Source organism: Bactrocera neohumeralis, chromosome 2 (assembly GCF_024586455.1).
Source record: "Bactrocera neohumeralis isolate Rockhampton chromosome 2, APGP_CSIRO_Bneo_wtdbg2-racon-allhic-juicebox.fasta_v2, whole genome shotgun sequence".
In the NCBI taxonomy this organism is placed as follows: Eukaryota; Metazoa; Arthropoda; class Insecta; order Diptera; family Tephritidae; genus Bactrocera; species Bactrocera neohumeralis.
Window position 1 is genome coordinate 9,561,272 of NC_065919.1, and position 22,813 is coordinate 9,584,084.

The 22,813-nt window shown below is 36.8% G+C and overlaps 1 protein-coding gene across 4 annotated transcripts; it reads right to left on the reverse strand.

Moving 5' to 3' along the window:
• Window positions 1-245: 245 nt before the first annotated feature.
• LOC126767842 (V-set and immunoglobulin domain-containing protein 10) lies at window positions 246-21,205 on the reverse strand. Of its 4 annotated transcripts, none has more exons than XM_050485515.1 (7): window positions 21,095-21,205; window positions 19,397-19,658; window positions 4,656-5,210; window positions 2,452-2,709; window positions 2,007-2,125; window positions 1,113-1,326; window positions 246-734 (listed from the first exon to the last, which is right to left on the reverse strand). In XM_050485515.1, exons 2-6 carry the CDS (start codon window positions 19,473-19,475, stop codon window positions 1,303-1,305), a joined length of 1,035 nt encoding a protein of 344 aa, XP_050341472.1. In that variant the 5' UTR covers window positions 19,476-19,658; window positions 21,095-21,205; the 3' UTR covers window positions 246-734; window positions 1,113-1,302. The 4 variants fall into 4 exon arrangements, with proteins under 4 accessions (XP_050341472.1, XP_050341471.1, XP_050341473.1 ...); XM_050485514.1 differs by lacking the exon at window positions 21,095-21,205 and adding an exon at window positions 19,718-20,190; XM_050485516.1 differs by lacking the exon at window positions 21,095-21,205 and having other exon boundaries at window positions 246-807; window positions 19,397-20,190.
• Between the last annotated feature and the right edge of the window lie 1,608 nt (window positions 21,206-22,813).

A 22,813-nucleotide genomic window follows, 5' to 3' on the forward strand; every position in this document is an offset into this window, starting at 1 on the left:
CATTCTATAAAAAAAAGGCGGTGTTAGTTGTTTGTATAAAAATATGCCTTTTAAAGTTATACTCAATTATAGGGTAGTTATTCATCATTCGCTTACACGCAGTACACCGTGTTGTATGAGCAACACAGTACTTGAACGTGCGCTGCTGTGGCAATTCTTATATACATACTATTACTTACTTATGCTTGCATTGTAGTTGTCAATGATATCAAAGCCTTTGGTTTAATAATAATATTTATTGTTTCATATTTTTTTATATATACACATTGAATTATTGAGTTACACTTTTGATTTGCTGTCAATTTCAACTCCCTCGCACACACATACACATTCACTTAAAATCCTTAACTTATCAGCTATTATTAAGTACAAAAATACTTACAAATAATGTATAATTAACTACATTTACAAGTGAAATATAACGCTTCAGAATATACATACATACAACCATAACAAAATATCGCATTAAAGCTAATAAACGCAAATACCAAATAATGGAAAATCGTAAATTAACAGCAAGTAAAGGATTAGTTACAGCTATCAGACAGCTATATGTAAGAACAACTAACAATTATCAAGTCTCTTGTGCACACAAATGTACGAAAATTGAGCTGCAGCAGCGGCGCATCCTTCCCTCAACGTATAACTCAACGCACATTCGTTGTCTTGGTTACTTGGTTTCTTTGGTTCTGCAATAGTGCTGACGCAAGCGTGCTGAGTGGTGAGTCCAGTGACTAGTTTACGCAATTAAATAACAGTTGGTTCAATACAAAGCGGAGAATTGAGTTTATATTTGCATATCGTCACCTAAAATGCAAAATAATGTAACATCACTTCTCATAAGTTTACTGGCGAAGGAAAAACGATATAATACAAGCCACTTGTTTTCAAACAAAATTTGAGTTTTGGTTATATAATGGTTATAAAATGGTTATACATTGGTTATATTTTGGTTATATATTGGTTAAATATTGGTTATATATTGGTTATATGGGTTATATCTGACAGCGAAAGCTGAAAATTTTACGAAATAAAAAACTCAATTTCATTTTTTTTCGGGATACGTTATTTTGCATTTTAGGTGACAATATGTAGTTTGCTTGGCGTCCTACCTTCACATGCGCATCTCCATTGTGGCCTCTTCGCTGCATATGCGCTTCGAACAGCTAAGCTGTTGCAACTTTAAGACTTATTTAGTAGTATTATTTTCTGCTGCTTATTCAATAGTTTCAAGTATCTTATTGTTTTTGTTGCTAATCCTTAATTTAAGTTACACTAACTCATAGCGCAACCGTACTCCATTCATTTAATTGCGCGCTCGAATAACTGTGAATTTTAGAGTAATGAGGAAAAATATAAAAATTAGCCACCAACAGTTATAATGGCTCAACTGCATACATTTAGAGGGGCGAGTAGGAGAGTGAAACTAGGAACACATATGTGCATATGTATATATTAGAGTGGGTCAAAAAACATTTTTTTTTTACTTGGTAATCTGAAATTCTAGAGCAGCAAATTTGCTACAAAACTATTAGTTTTGCAATTTGAATTTTTATCATTGGCTTATAAAAGGAGCAAAAATTGCCTTAAAATAAGCCAACTTCAACCGTTTTTTAAACAGTTCGGTTCACAAAAAATCGTTGAAGACCATATTGTAAAGCAATAAGTTCTCTCGAAAATGTATGAAGCGATATAATTTTTCAAGTAACAGGAATCGAGATATGGATTCCTTTTATGATTAGCTGATAATAAAAAAAAAAACAAAGAAATATTTCAAGCAGATGATCTTCTCGTCAAAACTAGGAACTCATGATTTTCATAGAGATATCTAAGAACCTATTTCTCATAGTAACAGGCGAAAAAAATTGTTTTTTGTTTTGATCCACCCTAATATGTATTATTAATATTTTTGTGGCATGCTCGCCCCTGTAAATGTATGCAATCGCACATGTAAGTGTGTGTATGTGCGTTAGTAAATTTGTATTTGCGAAACTCACTCAACTCACATAGAAAAATGCCAGTAATACCAGCATCAGTCGCGGCGTCTGCATGCGCGTGGCAAGCTCATGTTGCATGGCCGCATGCTGCTCACTTTTGATGATATGCACTAACACACTATCCGAATCTACAAGTGTTAATCAAACATATTAATATACTACTGCAATCGAAATTATATGAAAATCAACGTCAAATTACAGCCTACACCTGCCCGACACCCGCCCGACACAGTGCACGTTTCCAATTGCAGTAATGCCGACATAATGAGCATTCGCGCGTATACACGAGCTGCTCATGTGTGCGCCGAGTAGCCAATCGTATGTACGGTACATTCGCATACACGCATACGCAAGAGCCGAGCGCACAACAAAACAATTGCAAATGCAAGTAAAATTCGAACTATATATGTGCCGACAGGTGTGCGGGTGGGGGCTCACAGCGGACGGTACTTACTTGAATTATCTGCTGCACATGTGTAATTCCCCGAGTCCCGGTGCAGCACCCGCGATATCACCAAATTGCTCGTCTTCATTTGCTGCTCCGATACGACGCGTATACCACCGCGCGTTGAGTCGTTAATTAATTCGCTGTCCTTGTACCACATCATATGCGTGTACGGGCCGGGCGCTTGCGGTGCGATGCACGTCAGATTTATATCGCTGCCGCTTTGTATATAAAGCTCACGATTCGACAGTATCTGCGCTTTCGATGCTGCAGTCGAAACGGTCCGATCAACGTCATCATCATCAACATCAACATCGCCAGCCAACCGAACAAATAGTACAGCGAACAACGAGTCCGTGTTGCATTCGGTGGATTTATTTAATGTGAGTACCAGTCGAGTTGATGTTGTTGTGGCAGTGTTATTGGTTCCATGATTATGCGTTGGATTTGGTATAGATAGCGACGTGTATGGCAAAGGCGGCAGCGTCACCAGCGCGTTTACATTGCCATTGCATTTCATTGCCGTAATCAGTGTTAATTGCGAAAAAGGCAAAATGGAATATCAAACAGCGGCGTCAGCACGGGTAGGCCCATTGAAAAAGCGAGAGAAAAAAGCATAGTTTGCGATTAGTTAAAAGGGAGGAGATAAGCAAGCAGTGCTAGAGTGGGTGTCATGCAAGAAATTATCATAATGAATGGCTACAACAGGTATTGATGATGCTGCAATGGCGCAATGTAAGGAAGGGGTAATTTCTGTTACAAATTCATATATATTTCTAGTGTGTAATATGTGTATGTGTGTAATTTATTTTAAAATTTCATATTAAGTTATTTTCTTTAAACCCACGAGGTGACTAATTCACTATTTATAAGCCTTGTAGTTACTGGAGATCAAAATTTTACGCACGCTGCTCCATATAAACTGTGCGAGCAAACCGAATTATTACATTTTTTTCCTTGATTGGTACAGTCTCTAAATATAGGGCTAAAGTACTCCTAGTGCGTTGCCCGAAGCAGATTTTTGAGTTTCGAAAACAGAAAAAAGTCATAGGAAGTCAAACTAGCCGAAAATGAAGCTTAAGTGATGACTCTCATTTCGTGCATCATATTTTTTGAGACGAGTCTAGCTACTATTTATACCCGAAATATTAACTAATAAAATAAAACATGTTAACTTCACAAATGCAAAATAATTTTTCTGAACAACTTTGATTGGTCAGTTTGTATGGCAGCTACATATAAGCCATAGTGATCCGATTTAAACAGTTTCTTCGAAAAATACATAACTGTTTTCGACAATATCCCTTGCGATTTCTTTTCTGAAGATATCTCGTCAAATCAAAAAGTTTTCCATACAAGCACTTTGTTTCAATCGTTCAGTTTGTATGACAGTTATATGGTATAAAGGTCCGATATCGGCCATTCTGACATATGAGCAGTTTCTTGAGGAGAAAAGGGTCTGTGCGAAATTTCAGATCAATATCTCAAAAACTGAGCATCTAGATCCTATGTATACTGACGGACAAACAGACAGACGTGCATGGCTAAATTGACTTAGCACGTCGCGCTACTCATTTATATTTATACTTTAAAGGGTCTCTAACGTTACATTTTAGATGTTATAAATATCAGATTATAATTATTGATCATATCCATAAGAGATGATAGAACCTTATGTAAAGTCTCTATTGCCAAATTTTTGATGCTTTTGTCATTAATAAAGTTGGAGTGATGACATATATGAATTTAGTTTTCGATGGCATCATGACCTTTTTTAAATACTTAGTGTCACTCAAACATTTGTGGTGCTTATAAAATAGACTCTCCAATGTTCTTCCACTTCTTACATATTCAACGCCTCCATAGCCAGTAAATGGCTTATGGAGATCAAATTTCACATGAACGTAAAAATATTGAACCAATCTAGGAAAAAAATATCAGTCCGAGTCAGATTCGAACTTGAGTGTGTATTGTGATCGAATGCAATATTTGAGTTCGGCTTGTCTTGCATTTCTAACTTTGTCATGAAACGTAAGCAATTTACTTTCAATAAACAATGAATTCACTTTCATATTGATCAATAAGCATTAAATATTGTGTGCGACAAAAGCGCGCAATGTCGCCAGCATAGAAATAATTTGTTATTATTACCACTCAAATTGATTTATATGCATATTTGTGTTTGTTATACTAAACATATTTGCGATACTCACTCACAACCATCAGCTTGTATGCCTGACTAATTTTCGGCTCTGTCGACACCTGACACTCGTAGACGCCAGCATCGCGCGGCTGCACCGACACCACCTTCAACACCCATTCATCGGAGTTGTCGGTGTGACGCGCCAGAAAACGCTGATCATTCGTGTATGTCATGATGCCGATGGTAAGAATATGTAGGTCACGCTTACGTATCCATGAGACAGCTCGATCTCCCAGATTTCGCACACGACAGTGCAACCGTGCGGTCGTACCGACAGCCGCAATCACCTCGCGTTCGGTGGTATTTTCAAATTGCGGCTCACCGCCGCCACCTGCTATACCACCCACACCTTCGAAACTGTCCACAATGACATTGGACAGCTCGAGCTGTGATAATGATGCGAGCGATGGCGATGAGGATGACACAAGTGACGAGGCTGCTAGGTGGCCTGCTAGCGATATTGAGTCAAAGTGATGTTGTGGGTGATGGTGTCCGCTTGAAGTGAGCGCATTTTGGGGCGGCGGGCGATGGTGATGTGGTGGATATCTGGTTGTACCTTCGAATGCTGAAACGAGAAAAAGAATTTATGTGTAGTAGAATATTGAAATTGTACGCGCCGTTACTAAGATTGAGTTGCACAATCACACAAAGCCTTTGATCTCCCTCAGACACAAACAACATTCATTCTTATCGCAAAATATCCAATTTGTATATTTTAAGTACATACTAAGTAGTGGCATAGCTAAATCGTCTCATTGCCGCCATTATCCCTAATTTCAGCAAATTAACCGAAAACCATTATTTGCCTTACTCAGCTGTGTGCAGGCAATCTGAAAGGGACGTGCTCTGCTTGCAAATTATCAATTTTGGCGCTTATCACTGTCCAGTAGGCTGTCAGAGATACATTTCGATTGCTGTTTGCACACGCGCCACTCCATAAGATCAACTGTCTTCACCGTAATTTCTGCTCAGAAATATACTTTTTTATACTCTTGCAACTTGTTGCTACAAAGTATACTAGTTTTGTTAATCTGAAGGAATTTCCAATATTTGCAAGTTGCAGGAGTATAAATTGTTCGGTCACATCTGAACTTAGCCCTTCCTTACTTGTTTTGTCATAAGATTTATACTTGTCAATTGTATGCGCTGAAGTAAACAAAACGGAAGCGAAAATCAAGGAACATTCTGTGATATGCATTGTTTTTGCCATTTGTAAGAGCAAATATAGAGGAAATATCAATAAACGATACAGTACGGGTTATGAAAAGCATACAAATACCAGCTACAGGGTCCGGCACTCAAAGTATAACCAACTTCACACTGTTCGTGTAACTGTTGCACTGGAATCAGCTGTTTATAAATTTGCTGAATGACAGTTTGGAGTATTGTTCACAAGTGTACAAAACCGTTTTGTCAAAAGTGAACGCAAAAAAAGTGATCAGCGATGGAATTCAAAGTGTGCGTAATAGTGTGATTGCTTTATATTTAGCCAGCAATTGTTCGTGAGCTCAAACACCTTAATGTGAATAAAATTTTTGTTTAACGCACCATTACTCGTTACAATGATACTGGTAGCATCGCAAAACGCCATGGAGGTGGTCATCAAAAGACTGCAACGTCACGTGAGATGGTTCGGAAAGTAAAGAAGCGACTTGAGCGAAATCCACGACGAAGTGCCAATCAAATGGCTAAAGAACTGAAAATATCCGACCGCAGCATCCGACGTATATTGAAAAATGAGCTCAAGGTCAAGCCTTACAAGTTCCAAAAGGCCCATGATCTCACACCGAAGCAGCAACAAGTAAGACTTGAGAGAGCGAAGCAGTTGCTTCGCTTGGCCGAAAGCGGTCAAATTCCGAACATTGTGTTTTCTGACGAAAAATTTTTCCAATTGAGCAATTCGTAAACTCTCAAAACGATAGGATTTACTTGACCGACTTGGCGGGCAGCACCCGCCACAAATAATGGTTTGGGCCGCTGTCACCGTAGATGGGCGCTCTCCAATTGTTTTCATCGAGCCTGGCGTCAAAGTAAATGCGACATATTATCGGGAAAGTGTTCTGGAGGCTGCTTTCAGGCCGTGGACAAACAAACATTTTGGTCGCAAACCATGGACGTTTCAACAAGGCTCAGCACCGTCTCACAAAGCGCTAGTGAACCAAGAATGGCTGAAAAACAACGTTCCGAACTTCATTACGACCACACAATGGCTCTCGAATTCACCAGATGCGAATCCAATGGATTATTCTCTCTGAGCTATTTTGGAGAGCAAGGTCCGAGGTAAAAAATACAACAGTCTCGAGATGCTGAAGAAAGCCATTGTCCGAGAGTGGGCCAAAATACCGGCAAGTCACCATCGGGCAGCTTGCGATTCCGTTTTTGACCGTCTTAAGGCCATAGTTAAGGCAAGAGGTGGTCATATCGAGCAAAATTTGTATTGGTCCTGAATTTATTAATATTTTCACACATTTTGTATTTTAAAATAAATAAAAATAATTTTCCAAACCGAATTTATGGCTTTTTTAATTGGTTACACTTCGAGGACTGTAGTATATGTTTCAGTTGAGGTCTTAGAATAACGTCAAACCAGGCACCTTTGAAAATTATTGCCAAAAGACTTGTTGTGTTAGAAGCTGGCAGCAAAATCAGTTCTTAGACTGAAATCCTTGCTGTTAATCGTCAGTAACAAGTAGCATTCTAAGATACTTAATAAATACCGGTTTCGACGTAATACCTATTTTCGAAACCCTATAGAACTCAACTTAAAATTGGTCCCTATATTGCACACCCCACCAGAACAGACTGGTAAAGAAGCTGAGTGGGCAATTACACAGGGATAAGCATCAAAGCAGTTGGGTCCAACCTAGATAATCGAGTAGAAGGTGATGCGTTTTCAACAAAATTTGGTACCAAATTACACTTATCTATACAGATAGCTAGTCGGTTTTGAATTTAATAAAGTTTCTAAGGGTTTCGAGAAAGATATCGAAAGAATGTCTTGATCACTTAGTCGACATATCATCCTATTTCACGATAAATCTGCAATGGTTTCCTGCTAACTGTCAAGCAGATGAACTAGCCAGAACAGGCACCATCCTATAATTAGACTCCATAAAAAAAAGAATTGATATGCTTTTTGGCTACTTTTAGAGTTTTAATGATAAAAATGTTATAAATACAGCTGAGCCTGGATGGATATGAGTCGCACATGGCGACTACTAAAATTCAAAAGAAATGACATGAGAACTCTAGTAGAAGTGCTAGCAGGTCACTGTCTAATCTGTAAACATGCCGTTAAACTAGTAACACCATATAACGACTATTGTAGATACTGTTAGACACTTGATGACGAGACTATAAAACATTTCAATGCAAATGCAAAGCTTTTTATAGGCAAATAATCGCAACCATCGGTCAAGTGTGTCCTAACAATATATGGGTTTCACAGATACAACTTTTTTATAGATGAACTGTCCATCCGGACAACAGCCACTGTCTGTTGATTCGCTGAACTATGTCAATGGCGCTGTATATCTCGCGTAGTTCATCGTTCCATCGACTGCGATATTTGGCGTTGCCAACGCGCAAAGGAGCATACATTTTTCACAAAACCTTTCACTCGAACATTGCTAAGGCCGACTCAAGAGATGATGCTATTGTCCATGCCTACGCACTATAAAGCAGAATGGGAATAATGAGGAACTTATAGAGTTTAGTCTTTGTTAGTCGAGAGAAGACTCTAGTTCTCTACTACTACTTCTCAATTGGGGGTCAAGGCTGATATTGTTGTTGATGATAAAACTGGGTCTAAGATAGGGAAAATTATGTATGTACTACTTCAAAGTTATTACGTCAACAGTGATGATTGAGCCTGTTCGTTTGATGACAGGAGATATTTCCTCTTGTCTTCGTTCACAACCAGACAATACGCTTGATTAGGTGTGAGTTAAAATATTCAATTAAGCCTTAGTCTACAGATTTTGTCCGGAAAGTAATAGGACTTCCGACGCGACTGTACTTCGGAGCGTAAGCGCACCGACTGGATTCGGTAGAGAGCGTTCCTAGCTAACGAAGTAGCGACCGGCCAGTTGTCTCCGAGCACCTGGAGAGTCAGGACAAACTTTTTCGAGCGACATGCTCCTGTGAATGGTGCAAGCCGAAAATGCAGCGTTCGTTAGACCGGAGGTACGCGATTAAATTCTATGTGAACTCGGTAAATCTGCGACAAAGCCGTTTGATATGATCAAGTAGGCTTACCCAGATGTTGACCGTTCATTTGGTTGCCCAGATGTTAAATTTATCAAAATCTGTGGTTCATGACATCGTGACGGAGCACTTGAACATGCGCAAGGTGTGCGTGAAGATGGTCCCAAAAGTGCTCACTGACGACCAGAAATTGCGGAGAGTGAAAGTGTGCCAAGAAATTTGAACATGTGTGAAAGTGAACCCCAATTTTTGAATAACGTAATCACAGGTGACGAGTCGTGGCTCTCAGAGTATGATTCCGAGACCAAGAGGCAATCTTCCTTTTCTTATGAGGCGACAAAGGAGATCCAAGCTATTCCGGAGAATGCCTTCCGTGACGCCTTCAAATGCTTGGAAATCGCGCAGGCAGCGCTGCACCGACGCAAAAGCAGTCTATTTTGAAATTTTTAAAGAATTCTAACTATTGCTTCAATAAATTTTTTTAAATCGATTCAGTCCTATTACTTTCCAGACAAACCCTGTACGAACACAATAGTGCTGACGCCAATTATTGCATAGACAGACGAACACACAGATGCATATAAACAGTCAGTAAAATTTTACCTGTTCTACTTAGCTCTATAACAACAACAAAAACAAATATAGTATTATACGCCCTGCAGCTTGTTACAAGAAATACGAAAATGTGGCTGAGAAGCATCATTTTACTGTTATTATTGAAAGCCTTTTGATCTTAATATGCAGATAATTTATAGCCACAAGCAATCGTTGGCACATTTGGCCTTAGCATTACTAGCTACGTTCATTAATTATAGCCTCGAAAATAATGAATATTTTCTTTATATGAATATTCCAGTGTACTTATTTACACAACAATTGGACATGTGGTTATAAATGTCACTAATATATTTCCCTAATACAAGTAAATATCATTACTTCATAAAATCCTTCATTATTTGCACCAATGCGCTTTTACTCAAGATATTGTGATAGTTCAGCCGGAGCAAAAATGTCTCAAAGCGCAGATGCTATGTTCTAATTGCATTTGCATACACAAGCCACAAACAAGTTTAACCGAATTTTAATCCTGCTTGGAGATTTCATCTTACATATGCAGGTTTTTGTGTTTACAAAGAGCTATAAATATTTTATGTATGCGTGTGTGTGTGTCTTGAATGTACATTAGTACAGTGGGACAAAATAGTTAAAAACTTACCATTTCTGGTATTTTTTAAAAAACACTAGTGATTCGATTTTTGCTTTAATTTACAAATATCTAACCCATAGATAGGGTAGTCGAAAAAGTCTTTTCGTATATCTAATCAAATTTTCACTTATTTTTTTTATATTTATAATGAACTTTAATACACCAAATATGTACCATTTTGCCATTTTTCCGCTAGAGACATTCATCAGTGTAAAACTTTTCTGATTTCTCGGCGAAAAACTGCGACAAGTAATTTTCACAGGCTTCTCTTGAAGCCAACTTTACTCCATTAAGAGAGTTCTCCATTGACCAAAACAAACGGTTGTCCGATAGTGCAAGGTCAAGGCTTTATGCTGGATGCATTAAAACTTCCCAGCCAAGCTCTCCCAGTTTTTGTCGAGTCATCAAAATGTATGTGGTCTAGCGTTGTCATGATGAAAGACGAAGCCCTTTCTGTTGATCAGCTCTGACTGTTTTTTCGATTGCCTGCTTCAATATCATCAGTTGTTGACAGTAAAATGTGGAATTAATCATCCGACCAGGCTGAAGCAGCTCATAGTGGATGATTCTTTTTCAATCCCACCAAACACTGAATGTAGAATCAATCGTTCGACCAGGCTGAAGCAGCTCATAGTGGATGATTCCTTTCCAATCCCACCAAACATTCAGCATAACCTTTCAAGGCATCAATTGTGGCTTTGCGTTCATTTGTTGAGCTTCACCGAGGACCATGCTCATATTCGCACATTAATGTCGTATTTGATCCACTTTTCGTCTCCTGTTACCATTCGCTTCAGAAATGGTTCGATTTAATTGCATTTCAGCAAAGAATTACAGTGAAGGAGCTGAAGGCCATCACAAAAAGTGCTTGTGAAAAGTGTTTCGAGGACTGGAAAAATCGTTGATGGTATAGTTTGGTATCCTAATAGAGACATATGTATATATGTATATTATTTAAAATATGCGCCGACAGGACAACTTTTGGCAACTGTGACAAAAAAAATACAAATATTCTAAAGAACTGAATATCTTAAATTGTATTATCGGTCAGCTATTGTTTCCAGGATTTGAAATTGAAACAAAGGTTAGAAAATCAAGCAAAATATTCGAACACCAGTTGAAGTGTTACACACTCAATTGCTTAACAATATTGCCGGGTGTAGCATACAAACTTTACAGTTGGCATGAGCTGCTTTCATTGCACACCACTGTACGACTGTTTAAGTGTAGTAGTAAACGCTTATTCGTCGAAACGTTGTGGGGCTCCTTTGCTGGCAGTCGTTCATACGTTTTGTTGACTTTACTGATCACACACGATTACATGTGTTATAAATGATTTACGAGTGTGAGCGGTTTATGTGGATTGAGGATTATTGATCAGATTATTATGCCTTTATGAACTAAAACACAGTTTGGAATTGATTAATGTGACATGTATGCTTAATAACGGAAAATATCGATTTGCCATTTGTATTTATTATATGAATTGCAAGAAGTCCTAGTACAACGCAAGTTTACCAAACTTAAAGTAATGAGATTTTCTGGAATTTTGTGGAAGTCGATGAATTTTTTGGTGCACTCAGTATGTCTTCGTGCTCTTTTACTATAGCTTTTGTAGTGTTATACAAACCGTTATGTGTAAGCTACGTGTTATGTAAACTCAGTATAATTTGCTGCTTATCATTTCCCTCATATTTTTCCTAAATACTCACTATACTCCGATTGTAGCAGAAAAATTCGAATAAACCTTAGTAATCAGAAACTCTCACTTGACTATTTCTATTTATCAATGGTTATCTAAGAGGTGGGACCATAGATAAAAAAAAAATGCCTTCTCTATATTGAAAACAACTATGATTGTCTGCGAAGATTTTCCTACATCACCATAGAGAGCACTCCGAGTACTTACACTGCATTCAATTTCAAAATTGATAAGAGACTTATAAGTCCACCTCGCTGCTGAAAATTGTGGCTCAAACATTCATAGACAGCATAATCTAAATACACCTTAATATTTAATATTGCTTTAAAAATAATGTGCAAATGTATATGCAAGCATATTTGCAAAGCTTCAGAGTGTATTATTCGTCAATGCCGTAAGAAACAATTCCACTTATTTGAACTTTTGCTCGCAGCCAAATTCCAACACTACCAAGACAGCATGCTACTTGCAGAAAGTTTTCTAATTCTTTCTCCTAAAAGAGAAGAAGAATATTTGAGCAAACGGGCATTGAAGCCTACTCACACTGTGTGCAAGTTCCGTAGGGAAATTCTTGCAAGCAACCGTATGCGGTGAGTGCGGAATTGTACTAAGCGGCACATAAATATACTTTCAAGAGTATATTTTTGTACAAAGACAGCGCTTAAATTTCTAGGAAACTTGTTATACATTCAATATTTATAAAGCCATTTGAAAGTTCTACTCCCAACACGGTGGAAATCGGTTGTAGTAACATTTCGTTAATGGAAAATAAATTCAACAGCAAAAAGTAATTGCAAAATTGGTACTACAAGTTATGGTAGTAAATACAAAATGAATTTGAAATTTGACTACATGAACTGTAGTTTCCGGCACAGAGCAAATTTCTGGTGAAAGAATTGTGGAGAATTAAGGGCATGAGAAATAAAAGCAGCTGTCTGCAAAACTGTTACCATAAGGTGTTACTAATGAATTGCTCACTTAAGATGATTACTACAGTAACTTTCTTTATATATCAAATATATGCTTTATAATTGACTAGACTCTTAGCAATATCTATATTCATTATATAATATAAGTGGTTGGGTGCATTTAGGGCATAACTAAGATTACCACGGAATTGAAGAATGGTTACCGAAACATAATAGAGAAAGCGAAATATTTCCAGTAAAGAGAGAGTCTACCAAAGAGAAGAAATTCACTGTACTCGTTATAAGAGCTGTCCGTCCGTTTAATCATTTAAGCTGTAACTATAGCACCATAATTGAGATATCATGATGAAACTTTATTCGTATTTGGTCCATAAGAATTAAGTTCGAAGATGGGCAAAATATATCCCACTGCCACGCCTACAAAACATTGAAAAGTATAAGCGTCATTTAACCATAAATAAAAATTAAACTCGGGGAAGTTGAAAAAGTTACAGCTGTTCAAAAATGAGTGAAAATAATGAAGAAAGTGGGCGCTTTATTTTGAAATTTTTATATAAAAAAGGGAAAATGTACTATAGTTTATGAAGTTTACGGAGACGATGCAATTTCGTTTAGCACAGCAATTTCTTTTGGCATTCCGTTTCGAAATTTCGTTTTAACGGATAATAATGTCTTTAACGGAAAATGGAAAAAAGTGGTCGACCAAAAAAGTACATAATAGTTTATTTATTTATTCTTATAAAGAAAAAAAAAAATAAGTTGAAATTTGGTTAAAAATACGAAAAGACTTTTCGACTACCCATACTTTTCTTTATACTGTTCGCTTAAAGTCATTTTATGGACTGTGGAACATGATGTCAGAATCAGCAATTAAAGTGGCAGCCTTCTATGTAACAGGTCAGTTGAAAAGTTCCCCGCCTACTATAGTAAAATACTATTTTTTTCAAAATTCAATGCCTTTTCGATACAATTTTTGTAGTACGATTTGTTCTTTGCTTCAAAATAGACCACAGTATCGGAGATCAACTCTTTATTCGACGATATTTTCTTCCCAGCGGGCATCCTTTTGAGTTCTGAGAACAGAAAATCGTCACTGGGGACCAGATGTTGAGAAAGCGATGGATTCGGAAGCAAGTCGAAGCCCAATTCATGGATTTTTTCCCATCGATTTCACTGACTTCTGACACTGTGCATTGTCTTGGTGATACAGCACTCTGTTTTCTTCAAATACGGCCGCTTTTCAGCGATTTTGTTCTTCAAGCGGTCCAATAATGCTATGTAATAGTCGGTGTGCACAGTTCTTCCGTTTTCAAGGTAGTCAATAAAACTTCATCCAAGGGCATCCAAAAATACAAAAACCTTGCCAGCCAAGTATTGCCTTATGCCAACCTTTGGAGCGGTTTCATCGTGTGCAGTCCAATCGGATGACTGTCGATTGGACTCCGGGCTGAAATGATGGAGTCCATTGTCACATATCGACACAAAAAGACGCTTGCACGTCTCCAAACACTGCCATCAGATTGGCGTTGTTTTTGGTTAAAAGTGAGTTTGTGCAGCACCTACTTTGTGCATAGCTTTCTCATGCCCAAATATTTTATGTTATGATGTAGACATTTAGTTAATATCTTCAGAGTGCTTTTAAGTAGAAGAACTTCACTTTACATTCGTCCGAAATGTTTTTATGAACTCTTTTGATGTTTTCGCCGTTAACAAGCACTTTTGAGCGCCCGCTATGTTCACCGTCTTCGGTGCTCATTTCACCACGTCTAAACTTACAATATCAAATCTTGAACGTAGATTTTCTTGGGATAGTGTCCGAAAAGTCGTCCTCAAGCCAAGGGTTTGTTTCAACACTATTTTTCTTCTTCAAAAAAACAATATTTTATCAAAACGCGAAATACCTTTTTATCCATTTTTTTTCACAATAAAAAAAGTTGCTTCACTCAAAGTCATATGATTCAGAAAGTAATAATCCTACAACTGTTTATATTATACGCGCGCCTTTTGAAGGTTAAGACTAACCAAAAACCATATGAATTTAATTCTAGTAGTGCCATTGATGTGTCAGTTGACTACGTTAAAGCTACGAAATGAATTACTCAGTTGGTTAGTATGCACCTACAACCGCGAATTTTAACCGCGAATTTCCACAAATTTTTCATTTTAAAGGCCTCAGCTGTACATTGAGCAACCCAAAAATTTTTCAATTTACTTTGGATATGCATAAATGTTAGGCCATATGTGTGTGACTGTTGTTCTTCCATTCTCATATAGATACACATCTCTTCGAAGCAGGGTGTTTCAAATGGATACCCTGTAATAATACTTTCTCATTGATATTGTATATTTTTCATGTATTCAGAACACGTAAAGCAAGTATGAATGTTAGATCTGTGAAGAAAACCTAGGGAACTATATAATATATAAAGATTAACAAGGCGAGCTGCGACGATTTGGCCATGTCCGTCTGTCTGTCTTGTAACTGTTGTTTTCAGAACCGCCAAAATAATGCTTTTGTCTAAAATCTTTTTTTTTCATGAGGTAGTTTAAATAAATGTGATCAAAAATTAATATCTAATAAAATAGTAAAATATTCGAAAACTTATTCAATTGGACTATGTACTATATCACACAGCTTCCGTACGTACTGAGCGATCAAAGTAGAGGTGTACAAGTGTATGGAAACCCCTTCCACTTGTGAAATGCAACTGAACTTAACCTTTTTTTTCTTTTCTAAGCCTTAACATACACACTCACATGTCTATGTTTAGAGACACCCTTTTTAAAACCAATTTTGAACTTTTACATCTTATTCGAACATACAAAATTTGCATTCTTCGATATAACGGAAGCGACATGAATGAGCAACGTCTGCTCGCAAGTGTAGGGATGAAGCAAGCATTCGGCACTGCGAAAGAAAGCCGCACTGAGTGATGGCAAATACTAAATGCAAAGACCTGGTGTTATGCTTGCGTGCTGACGTTGAGCCTGTACTGAGTAAAAGCACTTTCTCTGCTAGACTCTGAATTGATGTGTTTTTGTTTTGCTTTGTCAATTATTGGATAATGATGTTTTACATGCGTGTATCTTCCCACGTAAACGTTCTTTTAATACAATTTTAATTTATTATTCCTGCTTGCAAAGTGTGTACCGAATTGTGAACGATGCGGTAAAGTGTGTCGAACTTAAGCGCTTCAAATGCTTACAAAACCTAAATGAAACGCTGCGACTTGCTTTGATGTTCTCGTTTACACACAAAATTATATATTTATAACTGATGAGTTCTGAGAATTATGTGTGAATGTGTATAAATAATAATTTAACTTTTCTAATGTGGCGTATACGCATTTCTACGCATTTGGAATTTTGTGCTATTTTCTCAATATCAGCGCGTTATGAAATTAGCATCGGCCGGAGAATGTTTGCTTGAAGTTAAATGCCTTCCATAATATTTTTAATATAGCTTTCTAACATACTTTAAATATTTTGCCGCAAACTTTATAATGGAAAGACAAACACCACGCAATATAATATTTATAAAAAGAAAAATAAGTTGATGTTTGATTTGAAATACGAAAAGACAATATTTTATTGTATAAAAATGCAAAAAACCGGTATTAATTTCAAGGAAAGAATTGGATCCACAGGATATTGCCTTCTAAGATTACTTTGCTTCTTTCCGTTTACTTCATATAAACAGGCAAACTTAACATTTCTATTTTCAAATCAGAATGAATATTATTAACATAAATTTATGACACACACCCATATTGTTAGAGACTTCATATATTGTGTAGTCGAAAAAGTCTTTTCGTATTTTGTTAATAGATGTCATTGCAGTCGTATATCTCCAGTGCTACCAATCACATTGTGTTTTACTATATAGTCTTGGGAAAGTGAGATTTTAAACTTAATTTAAACAAAAAAATTAAAAACTAAATTCGGGGAAGTTGAAAATTGTTAAAGCTATTCAAAAATGAGTGAAAATAATAATGAAATATTTGAAATTTTTATATAAAAAAGGAAAGAATGCCACAAATGAAATTTGTGAAGTTTACGGAGACGATGCTATAACAGTTCGTGTAGCACAACGATGGTTTGCTCGCTTCCGTTCTGAAAAATTCGAATTTCGATTTACATTGATGAATGTCTAACACTGATGAAGTAATGTCTCTAGCGGAAAAATAGCAAAAAGAGATCGACCAAATTGGTACATATTTGTTCATTTATTTATTAGCACAAATATAAAAAAAATTAGTTGAAGTTTGTTTAGAAATACGAAATAACTTTTTCGACCAACCAATATATGTAAGTCCAACGATTTAAGAGCAGTGTATATATGTCTACGCCAATTAAGAAGAAGAAGAAGAAGTATATATGTCTAAATCATTAACTTTTTAAATAAACAAAAACAATAAACATCTATGTCAAAAAAGCTCCACAGGCGGCGACTGGATTCTCACTCACTCAGTACTGCAAAGTTGTGACATTACTTTTCCTGCCATTGATATTATACAGCTTTTGCCGGCGGTCAGTATGAAGGTACACACTGCGCAGATATATATACATATATATATATATTTATTATTTATATATGCATATATGCACGTATATTTGCAACGTATCCAACAATATTTGCTTCCAACTACATATTCCACTTATTATTTTGGGAATTTTGGTAAATTGTTCATACAGTTCAAATATTTGCAGCTACTGGCCAAATAATATGCAAAGCCTCTTACGGTAAACGGGTGGGCACTTATTCCATTTGAATGCACATGTGAAGTGTTTTATGACTTCATACATCAGATATGCATATATGTAAATATAATGCAAGGAAGTTTAAAGTTAGAGTTTCGTAAACAATTTTAACACACATAAATATTTTTGTAGATATATGCGTATTCAAAATAGATTGATTATACCTTAAACAGCATACATCAAGTTTACCGCGAAGCTTGTTACGACCAGAAGCCCAGAATGAAAAGGAGATCTTATAAAAGATATAATATAAACAATCAGCATGTTGCGATTAGTCGCTTTAGGAAGGTCAGTCTGTTCGTCTAAATAGCTATACGCGCACTAATTCCTCAGTTTTTGAGATATCGATTTTACACACGTTCTTTTCTCCCCAAATAGCTGCTTAATTGTTGAAACCTTCGATAACGGAGCATTATATTAAAAAGCTGTCGTAAAAACTATTCGATCAAAATTCAGTTTTTGTATAGAAACCTTTTTCATTTGACGAAATATCTTCACGAAATTTGGCATGTATTATTTTCCACAGTAAAGTTACAATGTCCGAACAAATTGTTGTGATCGCATTTATATAGCGTATAGAAAATGTATCTGTGCTGGATATTTCAGATGTCTTGTGTTAAGGTTTTCCTTGTTTCATTAATATCGGGTAGTCGAAAAAGTCTTTTCGTATTTCTGATAAAATTTTAACTTATTTTTTTATATTTTTAATAATAATGTACCATTTTAAACATTTCCAGCACTATAGTATATGGTGTGAAATAATGTGATTGGTAGCACTGGAGATATACGACTTCAATGACAACTATTGACAAAATACAAAAAGACTTTTTCGACTAACCAATATAACGGTTACCTTATAAGACCTACACGTATGGCATATTTAACCCTTTATTTCTTTACCTTTGTTTATTACTGCATCTATATAAATAGTAACCGAACAATACCCAATTAATAACCAATTTGTAAGCAATTGGAAATATGTTAAAGGTATAGCGCTCGTTTGTCACATTAAATGCTTTTATGGAATAAGATCCTTAATACTTATTACTCCACATCAACATCTTGTGCTTATTTAATTTAAACCCTATTTTACTGACAGATATGATTATATATTTAAACAAAAACAATTTAAGCATCCAAATAAAAGAAATTAGTGGAATCGGCTTCAAAACCAACAATCCATCAGTTGTAAAGCCGAAAGCTCTAATTAAGCGGCCTTTTCGCTTGACTCACTTCTTATGAAGTATTTACCTGTAGTATGCAGCTACAAAAGGTACCGTTTTGCCTTGCTGACTGTTGTTTGGTCATTACATTGTTTATGTTAAACCAAATGCAATTTCTTATAAGTGCAAAAAGCAATGACACACTGCATGTAGCTTTTCATAAACATTTTGTTTTCTTTAGATGGTTGCTGAAGGTAAGGCGAATATTTTAATTTTATTTTAGATACTACAAACTTCAGCATAGAAAAAATGTTTGCCCTAATGCTATATACTAAAGCCCATGTTTACTTCGCGCTATGTATGGCACGTCAGCACCGCCAGCAACCAGAAAAAAATTGTCATTTGGTTTTGCATGTCATTAAGTATAGAGCAAGAATTAATTTGTGAAAATCAGTGAAATTTTTCAGCATAGCTTACACGCGTCTCTAATACACAAACAAGTATCCCACTTTAATATTGAGAGCATATACTTGGCGTATATTTAAGTATGTGTGTGTGTGTATGATGTTAAAAGTATGTTGGTAAACAGGTACATGACGACAACCGCGAAAACAAGTTGGTGCCACAAGGCTGACGGTCGCCCTAACTTCACTCACAAAAGCACAAAATTCCTCATATAAACAAAAACACACATACAAATGTATACACATATATACTTATACATATATATGTATATATATACAGTCATAGACACTACATAGACATACTTATAGCTATGCTTACCGTATGCGTTGCTTTGACTTCGCTCAACGTTTGTGGTTAATCCGAACACAAGCAGCATCATTACGTATTCCAGCAACATTTCATGTGAAATTCCGTTATATGCAATATTTTTTTACTTGTTTACTTGCGCTTGCTCGCTTGTCTGCCGCTACTGCTACGACGACTGCGAAAGGCTGTGGCAATTACCAAAATGACGACACGCGCGACGACAGCGCGGACCAACAAGGCGACAGTCGAAAGCTCAGCGCCGCAACGTCGATAGCTAAAGAAGATTTACGAAAATTAAAAAAAAAATCGTCTGACGAAAAATAGCACACCAACGTCGCGTTGTTGCTGCTATTGTTATTAGCGATGACAACTGCTGTCAGAAATTGCTTGTTGTTTGCGACAATGATGGCGCTTGAAGGACGTTACCCAACTCAGCCGCAACCGCGATTGACGGCGGATAGTTGACGCCCGTTCTCGTTGTTGTTACTGTTGTTGTTGTTACGGTTGTAGCTGAGCCCTTCGAGGGCTTTGCACGAACGCGTGCTTACGCAGCTTCACTGTCGTTGACACGAAGCGCAGCTTGCTGCAATGGCCTTCAACATATGCACATATACGCACACGCCCATACGCGCTGTGGTTTCCTTTTCACATGCACATGCAAACGCTTGCCGATTCGATGAAGCGATAACAAACTTGCCTTGCGCTGCTTGTGCGGCATACAACAAACAAGCAGAGGTTGTTTACATGCACTAGCTTAAGCGTATAAGTGCGTGCTTATATATATTTATATATATATGTAGGTATTTATGTGTGGATTTATGTATGTATTTGTGTACAAATATATATTGTTTACTGATTGCGTTTGGTCGAATCGCTTGTCTGCGTTTTGTTTGCGCAACAATTATGTCGGCTTCGAGCTTTCAGCGCACACTTTGACCCACAACAATTAAAATTACAGTTGTTCAAGCATATCTGCGTTAGACCACGCTTGGTCAGCGCACTTGGCGCACACGACTCGCACACTTTAACGGAATCGGTGATTTGTTGAACTGTGCCAAACTGCGCTTGGCTCGCTTGCGGTGTGCCTTACTTAAGATTTTTTTGACTTTTTGAATCAAACATTGCCCTGCGATCAACAGCCAACTTTCTGCAAGGCGCTCTGATATTTTTTTTTTGTCAGATACTCATTTAGTATATTTATTAAACACTGGCTGATGGTCCAAAAGCTAGATAAATATTTAAAGACTATTTGCACACACTGTAATTGCTTTGGCACTTCTGCTTGTATTCACTTAACGCCCTTTTTTGCGTTTTTTTTTTACTTTCAATATACAAGTCGCTGGCACACACTAACACACTTCACTTGCAATAATATTGGCGGAAGTATATTTATAACTTCAGTAGTTCCGTGGCACATTTCACTTGAAACTTATGACTTCCGCTTAAAGGAAATGGCATTATGCCGAGCATTTCCTTGACAAGTGCAGAGTTACTAACAGCAGCTGACACTTTAACAATTTTTACAGCGTATAATTTCATTGCGACAACTTCAGCATAATGTGTGCCAGCACAACAGCTTAAATATCACATCAATTCAATTTAATCGCCCCACGCACACACACACGCACAAACACTTGTCAGCAATGAGTTAGCAGACACAGTCACGGCTAGCCACTGAACTCACATCTCGCGTAGCCAACAAAACATTACCTTTGGCTTCATTTTAAATTGCACTCTCCCTTTTGTGTGAACGCACGGCGGCTAATAAACATGAACTTTCCGCGCTGGAAACACTTGACCGTCCTTTTGCGAGCACTTACACCAGACTACTGAATATATTGGTGCTGCAAAAGAGGGATTTAAGTGCAGTCGACGACGGTAAGGCCGAGCGTAGCACGACACAACGCTGACAGCAACGGCATAACTTAACAGTAAAGCATACAGGCAGGCAGTCGTGTTGCTGAGCGGTCGTGTACATTTCGGAGCATACTTTGTGGCGCAGGCGCTTTGTATGCCCAACTGAGCGCTTCGGTGCGAAAATGAGCAATAAATGGAGTGCTCAGAGTAGTGAAATGTTGCTGCAGCAAATGCTTTTTATAACATGTTGCTCAGCATCAACTAAAACTAAAACGTGGATTTCACGCATTTATTGAAAAAAAATAGTTATATTCAATGCGTAGTGACGACAACATGTTATGTGGCACGAGGATGCGAAATTAAATTATGACAAAGAAAATCTGACGTTTTACATATAAGTATGGTATATATATATGTATAAATCCCTTACGAAAGTGACGTTTCAAATATGCTTAAGCAGAACGTAGAGAAATCAGATGCCCATAAGTTGCCCCAATTCTCCTCATTTACAGAAAACTACTTTCGTCGGTTAGAAATAAAAAATAGGTTAGAAAACCATTCATGTTCCCAAAAACCATTCATGTACACTCACCATACGAAAACTAGTCGCTAGTAACAACGTTTTCAACGAATTCATGGAATACAATTTTTCTAAACTAAAATGTTTCCAGAAACACTTGTTATGAATTCCCATTGAATGCAGAAAACGAATATCATGAATTTGCGAATTAGAGAATGCCGGTCAGGTGCAATCAGAGGCCGCCCAATGCACGCCCCTACACACTGCTCTAACTCAAATGGTCATGCTGGAGTGCTATGAATATGAAATAAAGAGGCAACGAGCCAAAAGCGATTCGTGGAAATAAAACTTGATTTGCATTCATTCATATTCAACTTTGGTGTCTTTAATAAATGAGAATTTCGTTCAAAGTCAAAATTATTGCTTCGCCGAATGAGGTATTATACGCTTTTTTTGTATTACGTTATGCTTTTGCAGCTTATTTTTATATTCTTTTTGCATTTCATTGAAACAAAACTTATATAACAACTGCAAATATTTGATGATTTGATTTGAAGAAATGTCGCCAAGTTAGTAGCAGAAATTTTTAAATAGTAGTTATATAAACTACAGTGGCTTCATTGGAAAACGTACTGATTTTACGGCTTCATTCGAAATATTGAAAAATCTGATTTAATTTTAGAGTCACAAATTTTGTTTAATTTTTTTTGGCAGATTTGTTGAAAAAAAGTTATGATGCAGATGACAATTTTCTTTGTTTAGCAAGTTTATTTTTAAAGCCGAAATAAGCTGTGCGATGAAAATCAAGTTAGTGTATGGAAAGCTTTTTTTTTGAAATTTGGCATCGATTATTATTATTATTATGATGAAAAACTACAACATCTGGACATATGGTTCGGATTGGCCAACTATAAAGTGTTGCAGCCAGACAATTTAAAGGGTTATATGGGCTTACAGATTTAAAAAAAATCAAATTTTTTATTGTGCTATGAAATTTAGAATAGTGTTCTAAATTTTCAAGTTGATTCGAGTAATAATTTCGAAGATTTAGC

Bases quoted from the DNA above. Each gene is read 5' to 3' on its own strand.
- LOC126767842 (XM_050485515.1), bottom strand. From the start codon at position 19,475: ATGTTGCTGGAATACGTAATGATGCTGCTTGTGTTCGGATTAACCACA. The intron at 2,710-4,655 runs GTGAGTATCGCA...TTTCGACTGCAG, and splicing joins ATACAAGCTGATGGTTGTGA to CATCGAAAGCGCAGATACTG. The intron at 2,126-2,451 runs GTAAGTACCGTC...TAACACTTGTAG, and splicing joins ATGTGCAGCAGATAATTCAA to ATTCGGATAGTGTGTTAGTG.